The 27,700-nt window shown below is 38.8% G+C and overlaps 1 protein-coding gene across 1 annotated transcript in view; it reads right to left on the bottom strand.

Annotated features, from left to right (window-relative positions):
- NEDD4L (NEDD4 like E3 ubiquitin protein ligase) overlaps positions 1-27,700 on the bottom strand; it is a 223,099-nt gene that overhangs the window by 108,726 nt on the left and 86,673 nt on the right. The window contains exons 3-4 of the mRNA XM_050912459.1: positions 7,157-7,238; positions 1,415-1,453 (exon numbers count right to left, since the gene is read on the bottom strand). Of these exons, the coding sequence (XP_050768416.1) occupies positions 1,415-1,453; positions 7,157-7,238 (121 nt within the window). The remainder of the gene's footprint in view (positions 1-1,414; positions 1,454-7,156; positions 7,239-27,700) is intronic.

The raw sequence follows: 27,700 nt of genomic DNA, 5'->3' as shown, positions 1-27,700 counted from the left end.
GAAATGTCTTCAAATAGATAAACAGTCTAAAACTTTCTTTCACTTCCCTCTCCTGGGCAATGGTCATGATGGTAATCTCTCTCTATAATTTGTCCTCTATGCTGAAGGCAAAGGCATTTGAACACTTCACCATAAAATGCTCTCTTACTAGGGTAATGACTTTCTAGTAAAATTACAATATTAAAATTCCTCTGCATTTTTACAGGCAGGTAGCTTAAGTTATTCCATGGTAGAGCCACCTCTATAACAAGAGGTGTGCAAACATCAAAAACCATTGTGATGAAAATTGAAAACCTTAGGCCCAGTCGTAATTTAGCATCAAGACAGTTCCTATGGATTCTGCATAACTTTAAAAAGTATAAGTCCATATTTTTCCCCTCTGAGTACATTACAAAAATCAAAATATTTCATTAGATAAAGATGATTTTAGACATGTACCACCCAGCTGCAAAACCTATAAAAGCTATTTGGTACATGTTTAAAAATGAAAATTCCACTTAAACCTCAAAAACCTGTGCATTAACAATTATATTGGTGGGAACTATCTATCTAAAAGATCCTATTAGCAACACAGTCAATTCCTAAGACTCTATAAACAACATTCAATACAATACCCATTTTAACAATCTACAATGACAGCTTTTCTCCAGCAGCTGTTTAAGATTAAATTTAAAAAACCACTGAAATTCTACCTAACCTTCTTTTGTGAAAGCTACAGCTGCACTAAAACTAAGTCATTCGTCTTTGGAAAAATATTTTCAGCAACTAAATAACAAAGTTATCGCCCTTCTCATTTATATTACGTTGGGTTTGATAATCACTATTTTAACCCCTCCTTTACCACTTTCAAATATTTAGAATTATTTTTTCTGATAAAAATCACTCAGTTTTAGCTATAACTTCATTTGCATTTTAAGCAAGATTAAACAAGAAAGATTAAAATGAAACTACAAAAAAAAGGTCATATTTTGACCTTTTCAGCAAGTAACATAAAGGCCAAGAGAAATTACTTTTTCTATCTTCCTTCTCTACTTTTTTTCTGCCATGACAACTTAAATTTCATACAGCTCTTAGAAATAACACTGCATTAACATTTTAAAACCACAGCAAACATGCTCTGCTAAAAATACATTTTCAAGTAAAAAGAATTTTTTATTTGTCAGATGAATTAACTCAAAACTTACTCTAAATAATATCTCAAATTGTGAAACAGTCCATTTCTAATTAACCTTATGCCAATTTCTGCTGACCATTCCATCACTACAGAAACAGAAAAGGAATTACGTCAGGACAAGCATTTTTAATGTAAACATATCAACAACAAATAAAAAATAAGCTTCTTCCCAACCTTATAAAATGCCATGTGATTAATTGTACATGTTATAATAATGATTGCAAGTAAAGAGAAACTTACTCTAAAATAAAATTCTTCATTCCATTTTGGATTCAGTGTCTGTAAAAGAAATAAACATATTTACATACTAAAATTCCTTTAGGTTTGCCATTTTGCAATCATCAAAATGTGCATGCAAGTGACAATTTTCTAGAAAAAAAGGAGAAAAAAGCTTGTCATAAAAAAATGGAAATAAAAATATTGCCATCAAATTATTTAGAAATTCTCTACTGAATAAACCAAACATGGGAGGATGTTTGAGTCAGATGATCCTAAAATAGATGTTAAGTATAAATAGGATTCTATGAGTAAAAGGCAAATCACTGAGAACCTATAGAAATAAAACCTGAAGACGTTTCATTCTCAAGATTCATTTAAACCTAGATAAAAAAAGTATTTTTTAAACACAGGGACAACTTTAGAGCTACAAAAATAAGGACACATTTATACTGTAAGTTAAACAGAAAAAGAAAAAAGAACAAAAGGAAAGGTTATTTCCTTTGAATAGGTATGATACTCTTCCTAATTTCTCCCAAGCCTACAGAGGATTTTAATTTTCTTTCAATAACCTGAATAAAATGTACAAAATAAAACATGCATATAGATTGCAATCTGAAGGGAGCTCAACCATGAAATAATAAATTGATAAAAAAAAGAGATTAGAACTACAAACATTAGTAATTTGGGCAATTCAAATTTGGATAAGTTTAAAAACAAGTCCAATGGTTTTGTTTTCATGCCAAATCATTCCCTCACTCTCTCACATAGCAGGGATTTACCAGAAGAGCTGACAGTAAAAATTGGCTCTACACCCACCAAAATTTTGTTATAGCAGAGAAGAAGAATCTTGGCTGTTTATCTTAACTCCTTGATATAGATACAATAGTCTTATGTCCAGGACACAGTGGCTCACTACACCGCATCTCTCTACAAAATGGAAATACAGGAGTCATATCGTAGCTCAGCATGCACTTGTATGATCACATCGTGCTGACAACTGTACATCCTCCTTTCTGCTTTAAATTGGGGCTGAATCTCAAGCCAACATATATGTAACTAATTATCAATGAAAACAAATACTGAAATTTGAAAACCTTGTTCTAGAAAATTTAGGGGAAAAACAGAGGACAAAAGGAAATAATAGTATAAAAAAAAAATCAAACTCTAAACCTACATAAACAGCTCTGCAGGTGATTAACAGTTGTACTCTCAGAAAAGTTCTACTTGCTTATCCTAAACAATCTTATGACAGAGCAGAAAAATATTTCATGAAAGAAAAGACCATTGTAAAGGGTAGATGAAAAGAATAAAATGAGTGTAGGTGAAGGGTAGGGATAGGGGTTGGGGGCAGAGAAAAACTTCCAGCTTTTTTGTCTTAAGGAGCACAAATGTATTCAGTTAAAAAAAATGAAGTAATTTTAAAAAGTTACTTTTTAAATACTTGTATTCATCAAATGCGTCTGTTACTGGCGAGAGAGGTTCCATGTAATTTAACAAATGAAGCATGGTCTCGTACTAAATTTGAGGGCACTACTGCCCATCAATAATGCATTAATTTTGAATGCTGCTTAACCACAAATACAAATTTCAGGAAATATTTGATGTGTTAGGCAGCACAATTTTTGGTAAATGCCCTGGTAACTGGCAGAAATTTCTTCCACCTTTACAAGTCAATTAGTAGGTCAAGTCAGAAACTACAAACACTAGAATCCTAGCAAAGAAGAACACCACTTGTAAAGAAAGGCTCCAGAAATAAATGCATGAATAACTTCATAAAGGGTATTAGCAGGGAAACAACAACAAAAAGACTCATCAGCAAAAAGAGCTACATCCTAAAAAGGGCAAGCATTGTACAGATAAAGAACTGCCAAGAGTCAAGCTGAGTTAGATCTTCCACAGGATATTAGAACAAACACATTGAAGGTTTTTCAACCATATAAATAAAACGAGAACACGGAAAGAAATGACACTACTAAGCAACGAAGTTCAATGGGGAGACTAAGCATATGTAGATATGGAAAATTATGTTTAACATTACATATGGGAGAGGCAGAATAACTAAGAGGGATGGGTACAAAGATAGAAGTTGTCACAACTGATGTAGAAGCGAAGCCTTCAGAGCTCAGCGCAGTCAAATTGAGGAAACTGGATAATCTTCATCCAGACTTTTAAAAGAATTGACACATGAAATCACAAGCCTAGTAGCAGGAATTTAAGGAACATACTAAGCATCCTACAAGATTGTAAGATGGCAAACAGCAAATACAGCTTTTTCTACTGCAGAAAGAAGACGACAGCATTTCTAGCAGGCCATTCAAAACACAGCTCCAAAAGGAAACACAAGGCATTAATCAAATTTTACAGTTGGAAGGACTAAATGTGTGGAGGGAGGCAAATCAAAACAAAAAGCCTCAGAAATTCAACATAGCTACATCATGCCAGATGAATCTCAAATTTCTCATAACTTTATTTTTTCAGAGTAAGGAAACAATGTGCATTTAATCCCTTTGGCTGTAACTAAGCACTTCATTAACCTAGGTCCAGCTGTACAGTAGGATACATATCAGACAACTGCACAGGTAATGTAAAAGGAGAATAAGAAGGGGAAACTGCAGTCCCTTCTGCCTTCTTGAAGGCATTCCTGCAAGACAGTTCCATACAGAAAGTTACTCATTAAACTAAGGAAAACAAAAACAAGTAGAAAAATAAGAAACTAGTGAAGGGCTAGACACTGTCATACTAAAAGAAAAGTTAGAGCTGAAGGAAATAATTGGCAGTGTCTTTCAGAATCACTCCTGAGATTGATTTTGCTCAGTATTTTTTCATTAACAATTTTAACTCAAAAAATCAAGATATACTAATGATGTTTGGTATTTATGTAAACAGAGACTGCAAATTGCATAGGAAGAATACTGATTTGAGGGCACATGTCTTGAGATGAAATTTAACAATTCAAAACAGAAATGGCTAACAAGAACTTTCCAATAGATGAGTTAATATTACTGTTATGGAAATGACTGAGAAAGTGCAGGCTTTAAGTGACAGTTACAAGAAACAGTGAAAAAAGGCAGATGCAATCCCAGGAATACATCATCATCACCTCATCCTCAGCCCTCTGTCTACAGTTGGGTTACTGTGCAAACATTGTCCTTTTCCTTCCTAGGGCAGCACTAAGATCCATGAGTTTCTCTCTTCCTTGATACAATCAATACAATACTTTCACATCTTTACTACTTTTTTTTTTATTTGTAGTAGTCTTCTCAGAAGCTTTCTTGTTCTCCTTTCACATGGATCCAAAGCTGTTAAGTATTGCTTCAGATCAGCACTACAACATTATTTCCAAGCTAATGCTCTCATTTCAACCTCTCCTAACTTTTTGCACTACAGCCATTACATTTCAAATGTGTAGGAGCCAAATATGCCGTGTCTTTAGTAATTATGCTTTTATACCAGCAACATCTTTTCAAGTAAGGACAATGTTATTCTAATAAGAATTTTAAAATTAAAAAACTAATTAAAAAAAAATCAGAAATTGAATAAAACTCTGGATGTGATCACCATTATTTCATCTAAGAAGCAAGCAGAAAAAAAAAAGAAAATTTAAAGTCCTATATCCATGCCACACTTCCTATCTCCTCTCCCCCTATTTCACAGACTTGCTACAAAGGATTTCTCTCAAAAGCCAAAGGATCCTTGCACCTTCATGACCTGCCTCATATCCTCTTTGCTATCATAACTGTCCTGAGTTTTAGTCACAAAGTTACAGAACAGTTGAGGATCTCCAGAGGTCCCTTCCAACATCTAGACCATCTAGACTCATACTACCTCACATTGAGGTTCCTCTGTTTCATTGAAGTGAAAGGTGAAAGATGAAAATCTCCCTCGCATCCTCAGGCATTTGCCAGTTAACAGAAGCCACCATACTATTTTAAGACAATAAACAAGCAATACAAGAACTGGACTTGTCTAGACAGTTATTTTTCAGTAATCCATTATTTTTCAGGAATCCTGAAGCATACATTTTGCAAACAAGCCCATGAAAGCAAGTGCACAGACTGCTCGTAGGGTGCAACTGTTCAAACGTCTCCGATGTCCACTGAGTTTTCTCCAGATGAAATGAGTTGCCCATTTAGTAGCTGGTAAAGTCTGAGCCCATATTGCTATTGATCCAAAATTACTGCAGCGGTCTAAATTATTTTTTTAATAAGAAAATAAACTTTCACCTACACTCATTTTATTCTTTTCATCTACCCTTTACAATGTAAGAAAGATTTACCAGTACACAGACACAGGTGTACTGATTTAATAGTTTTTCATGAATATTGCCATTCCACAGAGAGACAATCAAAGTTCATCTCGCACTTCAGCAAGAACATGTTAGTTAAGATTATGCTGGAATTATAATAGCCAGGTATTTTATAATAGCCTGAAAATGACCTATCAAGCCTAAGCATTTTCCATTCATATGATTTCAAGAACAGGACTTGATTCCACGCAACTACGTCCCAGGAAACGGCATGACAACAAGCACATTCGCTACAAAAACAAGATATGCATAATCGTAAGAAAACCTCCCACATACTTGTATGGAGTTGGTGATAAATCTTGAACCTATTTAAGGAAACAAAAAATGCCACAGTCCATGTTGTTACTATAGCAACAAACTAGGTACTCCTTTTTGGAAAAGTTAACATTCTTCTCACAAATTTTAATGTCTAAAAAGTTTACATAAAACTAAGCTAGATGGGCTATAAAGAATGTATTTGAAGGATACAATGAATGTATCCTTTATCCAAAATACTATTATGAAACAAGTACCAATGGTTAACCAGGAAATCTTTTAAAAATCACTTTTACTTTCCAACATCAAACATGCCCTGGGTCCTGTGAAAAGTTCTGCTTGAATCTTCCATGCTTCCAGGATTTCACATTGGTTTTCTCATGACACCTAATGTTCTGATTTTAGAACAGCATCATTCTATTTTGTATTTTCAATAACAAAATTTCCTCACTATTCTGTTTTGCAATAATAATTTCAACTGAATCAGTTGATTCTAAATATTTTCATTAAAGTGATAACTCATTATTTTTCCCTTACTTTTCATACAGGTTATGACTTTTCTCCTGTCTGCCATCACTACCAGTAAATTTAAAAAAAAAAAAATTCCTTCTAAAATCTTAGGGCCCTGATAATGACAAATATCCCCTGGTGGGATTTTTTTTTTTTATGTGGAATGAAATTAAGAAACCAAATAAAATTTAATTTTGGTTCTTATAAAAAATGAAAACCTTTTCAGTGCATTTCCAGGCTTTTCTTACAGCACATCTTCTGTCATTTGGCTATTTTAAATTCCCATATTAGGAAAATATTTTGAAAATGGAAATTTTGAAAGGCAACATTAAAGAATGATCATTTTTTCTAAGTCAAATAAATGATAACTAAAGCAGAGTTCCTTAGTTCTTTATTTCAGCTATGTCTTTCATTAAAATATGACTTTGATAAAAGAAACAGTGAATGATGTAATGAGATTTGATAAGCCAAGCTTTAGAGAATAATATGCAACATATTAGACCCTGTCAACAGGTCATGCACACTGAAGATGCATGCACTTGTTTTCTTATTTTGGTTTGAAAAAAATACATTATTCAGTTGCTATACATGTATGCAACAATTTAAATAAGTGTTGTATTATGTTACAGAATTGTGTTCCAGTATTCTTAATATTTCCAAAATAATGGAATAAAAAAAGAGTATATACATACCTTTTTAATAGTTTTTGTCTGCACAAGAGCAAGTTCTCTGTTCTCATCCGCTACATACAACGAAAGTTTCACATATGGGTCACTGCAAAAGATGATGTCATATTTAATGGGAATATAATTTTACAGCCAGATATAATTTCAGTATAAATTTCTCATTTAATTGGATAACAATAGCACCTCTAAACACTTCTGGTGAAAGTGTTTTCAGTGAAACCTAGTAACTGTAGTAAGCTACTGAAACATTTAAAATATGTGTTTGAATACGCTCAATACTGACCATAGCATTAAAGATAATTTAACGTGCAGCTTTGTCCTATCACTATGGACAAGAACCACTTGCTTGCATACAACTTCTGCTCATAAGCATGCATATGGCAGTCCATTAAAACGAGCCAAGAAAAAATTTGAGCCATGGGTTTTAGAAGAGACTTACTGTAACTAACCACTTGAGGTTGACAGGAAAGGGAACAGGAATTATCTTGAAGAAGTGGTTCCCATTTTATTGAACCATAAAACCAAGCTGCATGGCATCAGCGGTGATACCAGTATGGCCCTTCTGTCCATCTGATACCCCTGCCCAGATCCTGAGCTCTCCTACCCACACCATGGGTTTCCTCCTCCCTAGCTGGTCCACTGTGGTGCTCGCTGCAAACAAACACTCATACGCTCCTCTCACAGGCAACCCACACTCGTGGGTCCCCCCCCGAACGCTGTCGTGGACTCTCTCCCCATCTGGTACCCTTGCCCGGACCCAGAGCCTCCTACTCACTGGCTAGTCCAGCCTGGGGTATGCTAGTGAACGCCACATGTACACTCCCATGCACACCAGGTCTGGGGGAGATACAGACACTCACTCTGCCCCCCAACAGCCAGCACCCAGACTGTGACCAGTAGCACCGCTCCAGCCACTGGCACTGAGCCCCTCATCTGCATCTTGGATAATCTTAATGAAGAAGATGCTCGCGCCTTCCACACTGAGTACATACCCTTCCATACTGAATAGCATGCTGACCCTGCTTCAGCTTTTCAGGCCCCTCTCGTTACCAGGTCACTGAAGATCAAACACTCTCATAAAGGTTTGCACAAATGCTTCAGCCTCCATTCAATCCAATTTCCAAGGTCAATGAAGCAGAGTGAACATTAAATTTGCAGCTATGGGGTATTATAACCGCTACCTTGAGCTCTACGGAGTAGTAAGTAAAATCACCACTAGAGCTATTTTCCATTAGAGTTTATGGGCATTTAGGGAAAGTCTTGCCCACCGTGCCAGAACCAGCGAGCATAGACAAATCTGGCCTCAGATCTCCCCCCACCCCGCTGCTGCTTCCTCTTTTCAGGAGAAGTAGAGATATTCCAGAGACCATACAGCTCTCTATGTCAGACACCTTTCAGATATAAAACACGCCACTAAAGGAGGTCATTGCTTTCACCCTAACTCCAGCTGCTTATCACTGTTGCTGTGCTGCAGGCTTCTACCCTCTACATCCATGCTAACTTCCTTCAACAGGGAGACAGTAGCTACCAGTAAGGGGTGATGTGGAAGAAGGCTCCATGACACCAGTATGAGACGACAGCCTGCTAGACCCTTCCCAGTACCAGCAGAAGAATACTACGTCTGTTGGGGGGTCTAAACGTTAAAGGACTCCACAAGATCTGAAGAAGGGAATCTTGTATACTACAGCAACCTTAAGCATGCTAGTATGGTTTCCACAGTACTCACAAATAATACATTCAAATATAGCCTTTCTTTTATGGAATAAACTAGCATGGCCACGAAAATGATCTGAGAGCTGGAACATCTCTCCTATGAAGAAAGGCTGGGAGTGTTGGGGTTGTTCAGCCTGGAGAAGAGACGGCTCCGGGGAGACCTTATTGCGGCCTTTCAATATATAAAGGGGGCTTACAAAAAAGATGAAGAGAGACTTTTTACCAGGGCCTGTAGTGACAGGACAAGGGGCAACAACGGTTTTAAGCTGAAGGAGGGCAGGTTTAGATTGGACATAAGGAAGAAATGTTTTACGATAAGGGTAGAGAGACTGGAACAGGTTGCTCAGAGAAGTTGTGGATGCCCCATCCCTGGAAGTGTTCAAGGTCAGGCTGGACGGGGCTTTGAGCAGCCTGGTCTAGTGAAAGATGTCCCTGCCCAAGGCAGGGGGGGTTGGACCAGATGATCTTTAAAGGTCCCTTCTAACCCAAACCATTCTACAATTCTGTGATTCTATGTTGAAAGGACCCAACTGGGAGAAAAACATCCTGCAGAAACAGACTAACTTCATACAGGTATAATGTCAGAAAGTGGCACTAGAGCAGTGCCTCTGCTTGCAGAGAGGAAACGGGTGGAAGAGTAAAACCAGGCCACTGAACTGCTCTGATGCTTCCCTTTCAAGATTGCAGCACGGTCAACTGGATGCCAATCTAAAGTTTCTTGAAGGAAGGATAAACAACAGACATTCAGATTACCAACCAATTAATTCAGAGATTCAGACACTCTCAAATACACTTCTCTGATACTTTTTAAATTTAAAACACAGTTTTGTGACAGTATCACTACAGAATAATCAGCAGTTGAGGGTTCATTATACTAGATGCTTAATTTACTTGGAAAATAAAATACCACAGTAAGGTGAAAATAAAGTAAGAATAAACAAGACATCATGTTGCATTGATTATTTGTATCAGTAGATGCACATAAATGCATCTACTTAAACTGCAATTAAATTCTGCATTAAGCACCAAGGTTTAAAAGAAAACAAAGCATCATTGTGATTAAAAAGAAATGCTGATACTACTTTGAATTGCTTAATGTACTGTGCTGCCTAATATTTACTGACAAAATAGCCTATTACAAGAAGCAGTAGAAACCAGATATGCATTGAAGCCTGTAGTTTGCAGTGTGGGAGAGGAATCAGTCTTTCTGACATAAGCCAACGTGAAGAAAGAAGTTTGTATGGAAGAAGGATTAAAAGGCAAAATTAAGGACCTTATAGGGCTGTGAAATGAAAGTCTTAACCCCAACACTGCACAACATTAAGAAACTAAGACTGACTGCTAACATTTGAATCCACAGAAACATTTAGGCATGTTTGTGGATCTCACGTGCAAGCTTTTCTGCAGGTCTGGCCCTTAGTCTTAATTCAATGCTTAGACCCTTAAGTCCATGTCTAAGAATGTAGTTTTGCCTTCAGTTTTAGCTGGTCTAAGTCTGCTGCTGCTGAAGAAGTTAGCTCCTTCACCTTTGGCCATATATTCCTGCACCAGTGCTAGTCAATCAGATCAGACAGCTGATGTGACTGAAAAAAACACTACAGAAATAACAACAGTAATAATTACAAAGTAAGAGTTTTCAGATAGAAAAGTTTCCAGAAGACAGGGAGGAAAAGAAATGCACAGCTGGGATAAGGGGAGGGTAGGACCTCACTGTCAAGGGAAGCATGGACTCAGCTTAGCTTAAGCCAATTGTAAAACCTCACTCTTAGTTACTTCTGGAATTGAAGCCCGGAAAGTATTATTTTGATAGCAATTTTACTGCACAGGACATTGACAGTCACATGTAAAACTGAAACAAAAAGATCATATGGGTATAGGTGGACCTACATCTACACATAATGCTACTAGCTATGCACACTTGAAAAATGTGAAGGTTCTTAAAGGAAGACTCTCTAATGCTAAATAAGTGGGAATAACACCCTCTCAGTTTTAAGTTATCAATCCATACCTAGGCAACGCTGTTTTCACGAACTCTTAGAAATACTAGAATTTTTCAATCCTAAAATATCCTGGATGAATCTTTTGTCTACAGAAAATGAAGAACTGTGAAGGTGGCAACAGATTTTCTTTTTTAATATACTTTAAAAAAAAAGAGAATAATAAAGTTTATTACAAATTTCAGTAAGAAAATTTTGCCTTTACTGAACGGACTATCGACATCTCTGCCCGCTCTAAAAGTGGGACAGACTGAGTCAGACTAAACTGCACCAGCAAAGTTCTCTACTCCTGAATGTGAGGTGGGAATTCATCCAAATAATTAGATATTTGAGACTGTTTACTTACACGCATTCATTTACTTAAAATGAACACGTAGCTAGACAGATACTATGAGCCAACCTATGTCAACATTGCTCTGAGTAAAGCTGTCTCACGCTTCCCTCTACCCTGGCCCCTTGTTCTGGCCTTTGTGTTGCCCCTTCTTCAGTGGCAGAACACCTCGGCATGGAGCTATGCGCAGAAACAGATCGGAGGAAGGATTCAAGTTAAAGGCAACAGGCAGGGGGAAAGAAGAGGTCACTTTCCAGCCCAGTCAGTACCCTGGCTCGTTTCACTGCGCTAATGTGCAAACATTTGCTGTTCTGGGAAAGAGAGGATCCACAGCAGAGGCGGGAAGGAGCATCAAGCGAAAGGGCAGAAGTTTTTCCTTATTTATTTTTAAGTCACAATATCATCTTAATGTTTTCTGAAGTCTACCCTCTGACTTACTCTGTCAACAAATTAAACATTGCAAATAAATAGACAACAGCACTTGTTAAGGACATCTTTAAGCCATATGAAATGCACTGCCAGCTTGGGTTTTTTGGTTTTGTTTTTAGCTTTTTGAATAGCAATGAGCATTTAAAAAGAAGAAAACTGTTAAATAGAACATAAGGAAACAAGAGGAAAAGAAACAAGTCCTGAGATTTACCACTACAGTTTCTTATCCAGAAGCTGTGACTGATGTGATTTGATGACAGCTTATAGAAAAAGTTAAGTCACGTTATCTGCTTTACATACTGCTAAATTCAGCATTTCATTCACAACTCTGGAAGCTGCAGCTGCCTAAACAAATCTCACAGTTGGTAATTTTTTTCTGTGCTTTAAACTCATGATCTGTCCTAAAGAGCTGTGAAACTTCATGTGAAAACTCTAGGAACTGAGGATCAGAGCGCCAAACTCATTTAGCAACAGTGGTAGAGGCAGCTTCTCATTCACTGATTGTAGCTTCCAGGCTAAAGTTTCCTAAAAGAATTTAGTTATCTGAAGAATAATCACCACACACACAACTTCTGGTCGCGCCATCAGAAAATAAGAGGACATGAGTATCAGATACCACAGAACAGAACACTGAATTTGTAACAGTTTTCTTTTCCACTTGGAATTAGCTGTAAATAAGAAATATTGTTGAAGTCTGTTAGGTTGCTTCTCTCACCACATAGTTCTAACTAACCCAGCAAAAGTTTACAGGAAATAATCTAATTTTTCTTCATTAGGATACAGTATCATGGTAACAACACTGAGTCATAGCAAGGGCTAAAACCAGACATACTTCCAAAATCATGAATCTGGCTATCTTCTGCATCCAGATAAAACACAGATTGAAGATTATTTTGGGGCACCATACACACTAGTGCCTAGTTTAAGAGATACTACAAAAGCCAAATGCTCAAGGAAGCATTTCAGTCAATCCTCTTGAGCTACATCTTTGTTTGGAGAAAGCTGTGTTTTTACATTAGTCAATTCAAAGGAAGGTCTTAGTGAAAACAGGATGGTTTGTTATAGCTTACAGGTTTCAGCCAGTTCCACTGGGGACAGGGTTCCATCGCATCTAAGTTCAGTGAAGTTAATGTCTAAAATTGAAATATAGCAAAAAAAAAATTGCTTCTAAATCAGCAGATCTTAAAAAAAAAAAAAAAAAAAAAGGATGATTCAGGTGTCTTTCTACTGCAGTATCTAGCCCTCCAGAGTTCAGGAAGACTTATTAGCTTCAGCACAATGCTGAACTGAGTATTTCCAAACATTTGAATAGGGTTGTGACTCAGCTAATAAACCCACCAAAAGAGAAAATGCCTAGAAGAAGAAAGCAGAGGCTCCAAGGTGGCTCTACAAAAACCGGCTCTGCCCAGCAGGGCCAGTGCCCAATTCACCGGATCCAGAGCTGGCACTTCAGCCAGGTGCCTACACCCTCCGATCTCCATGGCATCACAGCACTCGTGCTACTCCGGCAACGGGAAGACTCACACATTATCTATCGGACTTCCTCCCCCACAGCTCCAGATGATAGAAGCGATCTGCAGAGAGCGAGCCTCTCCATTATTTCTAATTATTATCCCAGGCAAACTTGGCAAATGGCCTCAAGGTAAAGTATTTACTGTAACTTTTCTCTAACCACGTCTCTTTTCAAAATACTGCTGAAATCACTTGTTACACTTCCACAAGGATTTCACTTCCCTCCTATAGAACACCTGACTGATTCTTACAAGATTGCTAAACAAAACGATGTAGAGGCATTGCTGTACAATAAATAATCACTTTTTTTACGCTAGGAACATACTCCGACTCTTGAAACTTAAGACTTCATAAGCTCGAAGACCTTTTCATGAGAAGTATTGTTAAAGAAAAGGTCAAGTTTACAATAATTAAGGTTGGGGTTTGTTCGTTTGTTTGCTTTGTTTTTTACAGTTTCTTTGTGATATTCCTCTTACACCCTGGTGCCGTGCCACCTTTAAACTTCTATTGTTGATCACAAATGAAGGCTCATCCTCTTGAACTCCAGCATTGCCTGCAAAACCTCTTCCGGAAATTCAAAACTTATCTCTGGGCAGAGATGCAGGAGACCAAGGATAATTGAAACATCTCCATAATGAAAACATACAGGAGACTAGGAGCCTTCTAACAAAGTGAATTGACTGCATGTTCACAGGCCTGTAACTGCAAATGCCATGTCCCTATTTTAGAAAAGTAACTGCTATTAAAATCTAAGCAAAACATTCAACTACTCTAGTCATGAAAACATAATAATATGGATCCTTCACTAGAACACCTGCTCTCAGATGTTGATTTAGCTGAAAACCACAGAAACCAAACACAAACCAAAACCAAACAAACACAAACCAAAACCAAACAAACACAAACCAAAACCAAACAAACACAAACCAAAACCAAACAAACACAAACCAAAACCAAACAAACACAAACCAAAACCAAACAAACACAAACCAAAACCAAACAAACACAAACCAAAACCAAACAAACACAAACCAAAACCAAACAAACACAAACCAAAACCAAACAAACACAAACCAAAACCAAACAAACACAAACCAAAACCAAACAAACACAAACCAAAACCAAACAAACACAAACCAAAACCAAACAAACACAAACCAAAACCAAACAAACACAAACCACAATGTCTAACCTGTCTCTCTAGACTCCCAAAAGAAAAACAGAAACACAAGATGAAAGATTCAAGACTTTAGAATGCCTCTGAAACATATACATACAGTCAGCCTGCCTGTGTTTCTCACAGAGAGATTGTACAGCGGAAACAATCTACTCAATCCTAATCTCAAGCATTGTACCTAAAGGGCATACTAAAAGCAATTAGCAATGGTTATCCCTATACAGAAAGTGCCTGTTAGCAGCCATTCGCCGATCAGAACAGATCTGCCAAGCAGTATTCAGAATATGTTACCATACTCTGCCTCTCACATGGTTTCACCATAGAACTCTTAATACCTATAATTGATCAGGTTTACAGAAAGACTTGTGAGCTGTAGGAGCCTTAACCTTCCTATCCACTACAAGCGACAATGAGCATTAGCTCATTGACCACCAGTGAAAGCACAGCTGAGCAAGGAAAGGACTAGATGCAGATCCAGTAAGTATGAAGGGCAGTGAAGGCACAACCACGACGTGTGACCAAAAGCATACATCACACAGAAGGAAGCAGGCATGCAATTTTAGTGGCTGGAAAATACTGTTAATAATACCAGGGAAGGTGGAAAGGGGAAAGAATGGTAGATGCACTTGATACCCTGGAGCACCATAAAAGAATACGCTTATTATTGAAACCTTGTTTACCAAAACCTGAAAATGAATATACAGATTCAAACAAAACAAAGTCAAACCAAAACTCAACAGGGTATACACATCTTTTTCCCCAATGAAGAAGTCTACTTTGCTTTATAATTTCAGCTTATCCATTCAATTCTGGATGGAAGATATACTGGATATACCCAGATGGTGCATCTATTTGAGACATGAACATGCATGAATACTCCTCTCCACTCCCCTCCTTCCCCAAATGCTGGGATCCTCCAAACCCAAGATCACAGAACAAAGCAGCACTATTCAACCAAAACCTGGTAATGCTAGGAAGATGACTACGAGATGGATTAAATAATAACCAGTGGATTATGAAAAGACTTCTGAAAAAAAGAGAAGTCAACTTGAAAATGAGTGTAATGGAAGCACAGTATTTTTTTATTTTGCAAACAGTACAGACAGAAAGGAGGGAACAAAGCAGCAGCCAGAACCTGGTTTGACACTGCCAGAAGCTGCCCCACTGGCATCACCACCTCTGTCTAGGCTGGGCAGAGCATCCTCCCCGTCAGGCACCATGGGTACCAGACAGTAGATTGACCATCCTGGCTGTGCGTGTGTGCGCATGCACACACCATTAGTGGATTACAGGGGACAGCCTGGGTGCATGTAAAGCTACAGAAGCTACATCTCCAACAAGAGGCGTTTTAGATCCTGAAATCCACATGCTCCAAAGGGCTGAGGGTTGCTTCTAACCCACACAGCAACATGGGCTGCATGGGTGCAGGAGGGATTGAGAAAGAGGTTAGAATGTTGGGGGACCACATGTGGATGGGTTACAGGTCATCACGCTTTGTAAGTGTCTAGTATTGCTGCAACCTAGTGTGACCACACAGCTGACCCTGCTTTGAGAACAACGTTGGACTAGAGACCTTCTAAGGTCCCTTCCAGACTGAATTTTCCTATCGCCCTATGATTATATTCAAGTAAAAATATTGGCACTCATTGATCCCAGAGTCAGTTTTTAAAAACACACATCCAAACAACTTCACACTTGGTCCCTACCATTGCTACCACCATTGTTTAAAGATCTCTGTACCCACTGTATTTCGACAGAAGCTGAAATTAACAACTTTCTTGTTCCAAATGTAAAGTTTCAAATCAGATTGTACACAGCTCATTTAGATTGTGTTCTATACAGAAGAGTTAAAACACCTAAAAAAATGACTATTTATAAGTGTATGGTCAAGGAATTGGCTAAGTTTTTTTAAAAATTAATAAATCGGACAAAAAATATTGTTGAATAGTCTGAGTAATCATACTGCAACTTATTTCTTAATCTAGCACATTAACTGTTTTTTTTTTTTTCTTTCTTTCCTCCCCCGCTTCTTCCAGTTTTGGTGCCACTCCCCAGTTTCCAAAGACTTTTGATTACATTTGGCTCCTCTGCACTGCATGTTTCAGCCAGCCAACCGTGCAACATTGTGATCATTCTTCAATAAATTTCTCAAGTAACATGACAGAGTTTCCAACAGTCATAAATATAATTAGGCAATTCTTTACATTGCTGTTACATAAACTCTTAGTGACTAGAATATATCTGACTAATATTAAACTTCTTGTGTTTGGAAGTCTATAAATAAAACACACAGTAAAGCTTTTAAGAAACTTGTTACTTAGAGTCAGGCTCAGATTGCAACAACTAAATAAACCATCTGATTTTTAAGTGCCACTACTTCAGCAGCTCCAGGTGAAACATATGGGTTTGTACGTCCACAGAAAGAAAAACCGCACCTGTCTGAAATGACTGCAGAATTAGAGCTCTGTTAGCAGAGCAAGGACATTAAGACAGCCTTATACGACTCAACACTGATCTTCCCAAAAGGGTTACAGAAAATGAGAAGACTATCAAAAATAATTTATATTATAATCTGCCTTTTCATCCTGACTCACCCAATTCCATTTTTAAAAATTAAATTCAGGTGAAAAATGCACAATAATTTAAACATTTAGCAAACAATACTTTTCTATTCTTGTGGAAAAAATACTCAACAACGTATTTTGTTAAGTTTCTAAATAATTCTGCATTTGTTATATAATAAAATCATTACTAGCAGGCACTTACTGTATTCAGTTAAAATTGGAAAGGATGAAAGCATTCATTCCACTACCTGTAACTGTTCCACGTTTTGATGCGTAAAAATCTTAAATCTACTCCCTGCCAATAATTTATAATTTGAAAATCTCTTCCTGGCATTAGAATATATTCAACCAGAAAAAGTCAGAACGGACTCAAATTCTTAAAATAAGCCTTCCATTTAAGAAAACAAACACCCTAAAAAAAACCCCCACAAAACCCCCACCACAAGGTTTTGTTGCATAATGAATCCTTAATACAATAAAACCCCCCATATACCTTCTCTAAGATTATCTATATTTATGAAGTAGGTGCTTCTGCTACTCAGCAAGGAAACATTAACCAGAATGAGCAGAGCGTTCCCCACACAGCAGCGCACACCAGCACACCACATGCACGCCCTGCATGTTGGCATTTCCAGAACAGACCTTGCTCTCACGCCACCACCGGGTACGTCGCTGCTGGCCGCGGCAGCAGCTCCTGCCTGTGTGAGTGCACAGGCACCCAGCTGCTTCGGGAGCCCACCCGCACTGCAGCCCCCAACTCCAGGCTCAGTCTGTTGAGATCTTCTGCAGGGAATTAAGGTGGGGTGACCGAAACACGTAACTCCTCCAAAAGCATGGCTTGCTCCTGCAGCAGTGCTGGCTAAGCTGCTCCCACCTCAGCTCCCAAACAGTTGAAGTTTCCTACTTAACATGGTCAGGTGAACCAACAGTTTGGTTCACCTAATACACCCGGTGGCAAAACACAGCAGTCCAGCTGGTGCACCACAAGCTGTTCAGCTGTCACCAACACAGGGCAACAACTGCCACAAGGCAGACAGGACAGAGAGCTGACTTCAGCAACCACTTCAACCAAATCATCACAAACTGCAAGCCTTAGAGAAGGCCTGTCCCACCTCCTCGCTGCAGCCAACACCTCAACTGCCACAGAGCTTCCAGTGCCCCAACACTACAACCACGGCTTCTGGATCAGCTCCTCTCTCCATTACAGCTGATACTTAACCCACGGCCACCTTACAGCACCCAATGTCTAACAAAAACAGGGATATGGAAAAAACCACACTGACCATATCAGTAATAGCCCAGTTACGAGGGTGCCGACAGGATTTTGTAACTCATACTTCAAGCCTGCATTACCTCAGAGTTCTTGCATGACCTCTTCTCTCTGTGCTTCTCAGCGTTGGTAGCACTTGGTCAAAGACACGTATGCAACTAGATGGAATTCAGCAGGGTGTCAAGCAAAACCAAACCAACTGTTACTACCAGTAAAATGCACAGTCTCTTGTTTCTAATCTCTACAGCTGCCAAGTATACTAGACATCATGCAGTACCGATAGGTTTCCTCAAATACCATGAATACATACAGCCACACCAGGTCTCAGTAAGTTAAAATAATGTATGCCTAACATTGAGATATAGGTTAATACCTGCAGAATGATGCTAGTCTCTAACTTCTGATTATTAAGAAATCTCATCCCATACGTCTGTCACCTGCTCTGTAAGTAACACAACAGAAGCTCCTGAGAACAATACATCTACTAGTAAAAACTAAACATGCTACAAACTAAGACAGACTAGCTGAGACTTCTTGGAGAGCAGACGTAGTAAAAGCATTGAGCAAACTGGTGAAGAAATAAAAAAAATAGGAAAGAATGAAAGAAGATGATCCACATTTAAGAATATAACTACAGTAGCGAAACGAAATATATAAAAGGTATCCCAGAGAACAGACACTAAACGTCAAAGTAGCAGTAGAAGCACTGAAGGAACTTTACAACGGCTAATTGCACCCTCAAGTCCCATCTAAAAGCAAGTATTCTAGATGAACATGGCATCTTTGCAAGGTAAAACTGGTATTGACATGATTAGACAACAACATGAAGATCAGCAGAATTGAGGAAAATTTGCAGAAGAACAAAATATAGCATCTGATCTGTTAAAAAAATCACTGGAAAAATTATCAGCAAATTGGAATGAAATCTACACGAAGACAAGAGGAAATACCAGATTCCTGTCTAACGGCAATATCTGTAGAAGTGCTAAAGAAAGGAAAGCCTGATGATCCAGATCACAGAAGATACAATAATAAACGAGACACCTGCTGAGAGTACTCAGAAAAAACAACAAACCAACTAGGTTGGAGGGAACTTTTGAGCACATAAAGCAGACTCAGATCAGTTTGAAATTGTACTTGCCAGATATTTTCACCGGAATTTGACGGATTAAAAGGAGGGGAAGCAGGGGATTAAAGTGAAGTATTTTCTTGACTTTTATAAGGCAGACAGATTCATTCTTGAAGAAAGCATTATTAAAAAAAAAAACCATATGGCACTCCTGGTAACCACAACTACAAGTGATGTATGAATACTTTCATTGTGCTCTAAAAATAAGTTGAAAATAAAGCAACTCATTCCACAGTTCCTTGTAAGTGTCAGTCTCTGACTTGAATCACTGCTGATTCACATCAGGTTATAAAACTAAATGCTAGGTAATTTTAAGAGCATGACACTGGATGAGCAGAATTAAGCCCGTTAGTTCACGTAAATGACATCATATATCTGACATGTTTAAACTAACAGTTTTGCAATTTGCTTGGAAAACTCGCTGTAGAGGTAGCTTTGAGACGAAGTACTGGTTTTGTCTTGGGAAGACAGTAAAAGATTAAATGAAGAAATGTAGCAAAATAATAAAGTAGAAAACTACAAGTAGAAAACTTAATCTGTATGAATTTTTACACCAGTACCAGTGTTAAAATGCAATCTTAATGCAACCTGCAACATGACAAATTGAGAAAATCATGGACTTCTAGAAAGCTGTTGAAAGCTATTAATGTAGTTAATATCCAAATGAAAATTTACACAGGTGTTCTAGTAGAATTACTTGTAATAACAGAAAGTGGATACAGAAAATGAAATTTAAGTCTGGAGCCTTGGGACAGTACAGATGGCAGTTCTTTATAGCCAGCCCCGTACCCCATTTTACACTGGCCAGCTTTCAAATAGAAGGATTACAACACCAGGGACACCAACAAAGAGAGATGACAGATTGACAGAGAAAGCCACACAATGCAAGCAAGGTCACTGTGACCAGGAGGCTGTCCACTGAAGGGACGACCCGACTGTAACAGTAGGACATAATAAACCTACATTTAGTGGAACAAAGAGTAATGTCACAATACCCTCTTTATCTGTGAAGGTATTTCTTGATCAAAGAGAAGCTATTTTTATAATGAAGATTTAGTGGGGAGGGGGTAAGTACATAGAAGTTTCTTTTACCCACTATAGGGCTCCTTCTTTCCAGACAGTGCTGCAGAAATTACACCAAAAAAGCCAACCTCAGGTGCATTCATAATAAAATGCAACATAATAAAGGAGGGGGGAGGATCCTCCAGGTGCAGTGAAGGAGATATGCACAGCTATACTCACAATCTGAAAGGTTACAGTTTTTAATGCTTTAAATTTCTTATACTTGACAATGTCATCACCCATTAATATCAGGTGGATATACTCAGTATATATTATGAGGCATTCAAAGGACTAAGCAGACTTTTAAAGTCAGGTTTTTGTAAAGAGAAATGAGCCTAGTCATTATCATACTAGTGACTGGAGATGAATGGGAGCTGATTTCTTGAACACCTATCTATAACATTCCTCTTTACAAAATCCCAAAATGATTAAAAACAATAATCTTATCTATCCTGACATGATTGGTCTAAACCTAAAAAGGAATGTCAATGCTTGCTCAGATTAGCAGAACTTTGAAGCCAGTAACAGTTCCTTGGAGAATAAACTGGAATCCTAAGAACATGATGTTCATAAGAAAAGTTATGTTAATCATAATCACAAGTTAGTGCAAAGAGAGTTTGGCAGAGCAACAGCCATAAAAAAAAAAAAAAAATCATCTGAGGTCTTAAGAAATCCTTTCCCTGACCTTCTGAAATCCCTCAGACATTCAGAATTATCTATTTGCCGTGGTTTTGCCAACTCTCAGTATTTGCTATTTTCTTAAAGCTCAAGCAATTGTAGATATATAACTATCACCTTTCATTTGAACCTCAGCTTGCAAAGACAAGCTTCCAGCTCTTCTTGTGGAGGACAACAGAAAGCACTGATAACTTAAAAGCTCTGAAAATAAAAAAAAAAATCCCAAACCAACCACCAAACCAAACAGATCAGCATCCTTTAAAAAACATTTTATTTCAGAGTACTGTGAAACTGGGGCCCGTGAATAGTTTCCTACTTGTTCACTAGAGTCTGGAATTGCGTTTGCTATATATTCTTGAAACAGCTTTGAAAGCAAGCCTCAAAACATCTTTTGCCAGTGACCCAACGTATTATTTATTTAAGCTACAAAAGAAGGGGATGGAGAGCACAGGCATATGTGAAAGAACAATGAAACTACTAAGCCCTACACTGCTCTATTTTTATTTTAAAAGCTGAAACCACCTCCCCAAGTATAAAATTTAGTATCACTTGTTATGCAAGTGTGTGCACACCAAGCTTGTCACATGAAGGCAAACTTCGTATTTCAAAATAGCCTTATTGTTTCAAAGGAAACAAGTCTTGCACGAGATGACAATTTTTCTTCTGTGAGAAATGCAGGTGCATTCCCTTTGTGTTATCCCTTTCCTGCCTCTGTTCCACATATGTGAAAGGAACTCATCAACAGCTCATGTAATTCTGTCTAGAGAAATACTAACACCTTCAAACATGAAGGCAGAGGCGGCTCTTTCTTGAAGCGACATCCAAATTCAATTCTTTCCATGCTCTTGAGGGGACCTCTATTTGGCTATTGGTCAATTTTCATCCAACACCCGTCTTCAAAAATATTCATCTCAAAGAGTCTCCATAAAGTTATGGGAGCCCCATGAGCAGCAATTAATATCAGGGCTGAAGCAGATTACACTTGGCAAGAGGAAGTTCCTTGAGCCTGAAAATGTTTTACAGAATCATTTAAACATAGAGAAAACTCTGTGTGTGCATGCACTTAACAGAGCTTAAAAAGTGATCAACAATTTTAAAAAATACCAATGTTTTGCTTGGTGATTTTTATGTTCAAAGAGATGACAGAAACAAAGCCTAGAACAGGCATCATTAAATAAGGTTACAATAATAATGAGATACTTCTAACAAAGTTTTATGAAGAGTAGTAAAAACAATGTTATAAGGCAGAATATCTATCATTTTTATCCCAATAACCATTTTCCCTCGTGAATTTCCCCATTCCTGCCACTGTAAGAATGGAGAAGTACAATGAAAATACACAGAAATTAACTGCAAGGAATGCTTCAGAGCATATAATCTGCATTTGCTCACTGTATTTTATTTTAGCATGAGCCTTCTGGGGTTCATCTTCCTGTCTGTACTATGTAAAATCCATTATGAGTTTTTCTGAAAGAGAAGTAAGATTTTGCTCTCGCTGTCATACAAGTGTCATGTACTGTGACTAAAGCAAAGCATGAAGTGACTAACCGCACTAGAATAAGGGAACATCTGCTTTCAAGAAGAAAAGAAAACCTTACCTTATCCTTCACTGAAAAGCGAAACTTGCAATCCCTTGTGTCTAAGCATCCTAAAATTTCACCTCCCCATACTAAATCCCAGAGCCATTTTACAGGCCTCAAATTTTCCTTCCAGTTTTTTATTTTCTAAAGAAAGGCCCACACCTCATCCAGCACTACAAAAAATTTAGCATGGCTTTATTCAAAGAGCTGCTAGAGATAATGACTCACATCATAGACAGCTGCAAAGAAGTGCCTGTGGGTGAAAAAGGGAGTTAAAAATTATAGATCAAACTCCACCTACAGTGTCTCCACCTTCCTAAGTTGTTCCTTTAAAATGCTATGTTCTAATAAAGAGTAACAAGACCAGATTCCTTTCGCATTTTTCCTGTATTGAAAAACTCCCAGAGCATAAATAAAAGCTCTGTTTTCTAAACATGTCTCAAAAAAAAAAAAGGATCTTTTGATCTTATAAAAAAAGATGGAAGTGTAAACATATGGTGGTTGTTTTTTGGTTGGGTTTTTGGTTTTTTGGGTTTGGGTTTTTTTTTTCCATTTCATTTTCCTTGAGGCCATTTTTTGTGATTGTAAAGCAAAGGTAATGAATGCTCTAACAGAGAATCTGCATACATCAGCCCCTAGATTTGAGTTCTTCCTATGCTGTTTCACACTCCCAAAATATCTTAAGAGGTTCTAAAATCCAGCGGGGGGGGGGGGGGGCGGGGAATTCAATGACATCTGACTTTTGGAACAGAAAAGTTCAACACAGGAATTCCATGCAGCATCCCTACCAACGAATACCACACACACTGGTCGTGTTCAGGAACAGGCTTATCCAGCTTGACACAACCGGACCAGAGGGGCCACAGTTTCAGAGACACTTTAAACAACCTAATTGAGCACTGCTGCTAGAATCTGGCTCACCCCACCACTTGCTCCTGTCCCTGTGCTGTCCCCTCTCCTGTCAACAAAGATGTACCTCACACAACAGAGATGAAACAGACGGGGAAATGAACTTGGGTTAAACTTGGGCGAAGCCTTCCTTTCTTCAGTCCAGGCTGTCATAAACCCAGACTAGGTCCCATCCATGGCAAAGCCTCATAAATGCTTGTGCTGGTTGGTGGAAGAGTTGGTGGAAGGTGGAACGAGCAGCTAAGGCAGAGGACAATGGGACTTGTCCTCGCCACGCCATGTGCAGGTCTGGCGAGGCTTTCAGACAGAACTGCTTTGGTCTCGCCCTCCTGCCCCAAAGAGTCCCACTGCTGCCACCCCCTTTTGTGTCAGATGGGACAAGGTGAACCATTTCACAGGACCAAACTGAAGACGACTGTTACCTATTTTTGCCATGTTTTCTGCTCAGCCAAGGAAAGAGTGGTATGAGCAAGAGTCTGGCGGTACTGATTTAGCAGATGTAAATTGTCATCCTCAGAAAGCTTGCCTCACCACCGAGGCTGTTAGCCCATCCACCAGCCACAGGTCACAGGAGCCCCCTGTGTCCTCAGCTGCTGCAGGCAGACACACGAATCCTGAGACCAGAGCAGAATGATATCTGATGAAAGTGAAAGGCAGAAAGCAAAGGAAACGTGTAATTAGTCTGTGGAATTCACTGTGGTTAGGGAATTAGCCAGGTTCAAAAGGGACCAAGCTGGTCATGTGCATAATAAGAGTAATCAGCTAATTACATCAAAAACTTCGGAATCCTCTTGCCCGAAGTCTGATGTTAATCTTCAGTTACTGAGGTAAAATTGAAACTTAGAGAAGCACATTATTTTCTTGCTAACATAGGTTGAATTAGCTGCTAGAGATCACTGTGAAGGCCCGACTTCCAACAACCTCAGATTAAAAAATCCTGAATTCAGACTTAAAAGGAAAGTTAACTCAGGACAGTCTGCTAAGTATGAGGTTTTCAGTGCAAAATAAAGAGCCAGCTATCTTTTAGCTATATTCAGTGATCCTTATTGTGCAACATGCCACTAGGAAAGGAAATAATACCCTCACAGGCAGGGAGGAAGGTTATTTTTCTAGCTATTTCATCCCCTTCCCATATGAAGTCTTTACCAAGAGCAAACAGGTTTCACAGTGACGCCTCCTCTTTTTCAACACTATTCAGCCCCATCCCACCGTCTGGGAAACAATATCATAGGTTAAAGAGCACCAAGAAACAAGACAGATGAAAACATAACACTGAAAACCACTTATTCCTGGGATGCTACTTCTACCAGTCCGATTTCAGTGCAGCACACAGCTGCTGTTGGCAAGCCTTATTTATATCTTTCAGAGAGAACATCTTTTGTCTTGTGCAGATGGAAACATGAAGTTTGCTACTGAAGAAAGCCATTTTGCAAACGCTCCAAAGCACACCATGTGTTTGTTAGTGGGAATAGGAAACAGTAACCAGACCAGAAAAGTAAAAGCAGTATGGATTGCCACATATCCTATAATGTCTCAAAGTGCAAAGTATTGTCGTGTGGTTACTACTGGAGAGACATGTTTAACAGCTTCCTTCCTAAAAGCATCTGTAATCACAAGGCCCAGAGATTTACAGGCAGCTCAGCTACCATAATCCACACTGCTAGAACAGACCTAAGGGACAAGCAACATGCTGTGCTTGAGCTCATGTCCTGACCAGTGCTTTCCAGGACAGCTGAGATCGCTATGAACATCTACCTTAAAAGCAACAGAAACTGCGAAGTTCTACTGACTTCCAAAAAGAGAGAGGTTTGATAGTCTCTCAAGTAAATATCTACCTTTGCAAAACTGTAAATCTTATGGATGATAAAGTCACATGAAACAGGTTAACGAAGACCTCCTCACTTAATACAATTTATCATTAGAAATTTACATGGCAGATCCCAAACAACACTAACTTCCACTGGGACAGCTTAGAACAGTGAAGTCTTTAAATCTGTCTCTCTGAAACCACATATATCATGCCAAGTGCAACAGCAAATACCCTGCAAAAGAAGCAACTGTATTTCACATTGTGTTATCGTCAGTGTTAACAAAATAAACTGAAGAAGTATCAGTTGATGAAAGATAACATATCACTAAAGCCAGTGATGTTAACTCTATTTCCAATAACTAAAGACTGGATCTTCAGCTATTTCAGAAAAAAGCTCACATACCGATTGTCTCTGAATTCCATGTAAATTTCTAACCAGAAATATGTATTTTAGCAGTACCAACTTGAGAGAGTGATGTCTTGTCATAACCAGCCACAGAAAGTTTGTATAGAATCGAGTCAAATGCAAAACGTAGGTAAAATAAAGGAACTAAAACACCATTCAGTAACTTCCAACCTCACCTCCGTATCTTCAGCTCTTTGGGGCTGTGTCAGGTCTATCAGAACAGCTACTCATGCCTATTCTTTGCATCCGCATCATGCCATCACTATGGTGAGTAGTCCTGCTGTCTCATTTATGGGGACACTTCCAGCACCGAACAGCCGGCCTTAGCATAAGTGAATTTACACAACAGCAATGAACAGTGCTCTCACAGATCCTCTGTCCTTAGACTAATCCATTACTCTCCCCTTCAACCCACTCCCAGCTGACGCACCAAATACATTTTTGGTTAACAACAAAAAAAAAGAGCAATTCTTTTCCTTCCACAGCATGGTCCTCTGCGTAGGACAGTCTCAATGAAAAGATAAACAGTGCTGAAACTGTTGATCAGACTGGACGCACCATTCCTCAGTGTTAAACAAAACACAATATTATTCTACAGGAGCATGATGTAAGCTGAATCATTAGCATGTGAAATCAGGTAAAACATTCAAGACAATCAATGGAGACAAACCAGTAGTAAGTTAGGGATGATCAAGTGTAGCATGATGAACACTAGGACAAATTACAGAAGAATACAGCAAAGAATGAAGAATTAATTATTTACATTGTACAACACATAACATCTTTTAAATCTTCAACAGCCACAAAGGACATAGATGGAGACAAACTAAAAATTCACAAAATCTGTCTGAGCAGCCCATTCCTAAGGGCTTTCTCCCAGAAATGCAGGAGGTGTATACTTTTGAACAGAACTTATCCCTGATCTGAAGAAAGATTTATTTTTTTTTTAATCTCCTGGTGCAGACATGACTACAGCTTCAAGACAGCATGCATTTGCTACCTATGAGATAGCTTCTGGGGCTGCAGTTTAATTAAATTTTCTTTCTACATCTAGAGACGACAGGAACCATAAGTTGCCAAAAGTTCCCAGAAACCAACATTTGTGGGTGCCACAGGAAGTCTACTTAATTAAAAAGGAATTACTGCTAAACAACCGAGTACAACACTGAATACCACGCCAGTGAAAATAAGTACAACCCAGCCCAGCAGCATCTCGATTAGGATTGTCCTCTTCTCAGACCCACACCTCAGACCTGCCTCGCTTTCCGCAGCCTCAGCAGACAGCAGCTGACTCCAGTCCTCTACACGAAGTCGCATTTCCAGCACAGCGCAAGGCCTAACCGAACACAGTACAGGCTCCAATGGCATCTGGCACCCAGGAACTGACGCCATCAATATAAACGAGACTTTCCTTATGCAAATGAGCGACTGATTCAGTCTCCAGCTGCCCTGGCGTTGCACCTGACAGCCACACTGCTAGGCCTCGTGGCATGGGGCTCTGCCAGGCGGGATGCCCCAGACCGCTGCTGCTCCTACCACATCCACACGCAACCGCTTCTGGCAAACCAGAGCTCCTCAGACCTTCTGTTTTAACCACAACTTTTTGCCTTTTATTATAAAAGCACATCAAAACCTATATTTAACCTGTTATCACATTCACAAAGCAATTAAAAAAAGCGCCAAACTGCCCGTGCAACCTTGGTGCGCAAGCACTGTGAATCTGCAAATGCACGGTCACACAGGCTTTGGCCTCCCACAGCTACAATTTCCACACCTTTACATGCAACATGTGCCCACGTTTTTTCATCCCAGTTTATTTATTCAGTGTTTAGCCTTGTTCTGAAGACTGAACCATTAATCTCCTCATAGACTTTTCTCAGGCTCCGGTTTCCAGGGTATTGGACTATTTCACAAGCATTAATCCCGTCCCTCCAACACCCACGGAAACAGAGGGCTGCCGTTCTTCCACATTTTACAATTAGC

The sequence above is a fragment of the Gymnogyps californianus genome, chromosome Z (genome assembly GCF_018139145.2).
Source record: "Gymnogyps californianus isolate 813 chromosome Z, ASM1813914v2, whole genome shotgun sequence".
NCBI lineage: Eukaryota > Metazoa > Chordata > Aves > Accipitriformes > Cathartidae > Gymnogyps > Gymnogyps californianus.
The sequence above is the reverse complement of the archived record's forward strand: the minus strand, read 5'-3'. Positions and strand labels throughout refer to the sequence as shown.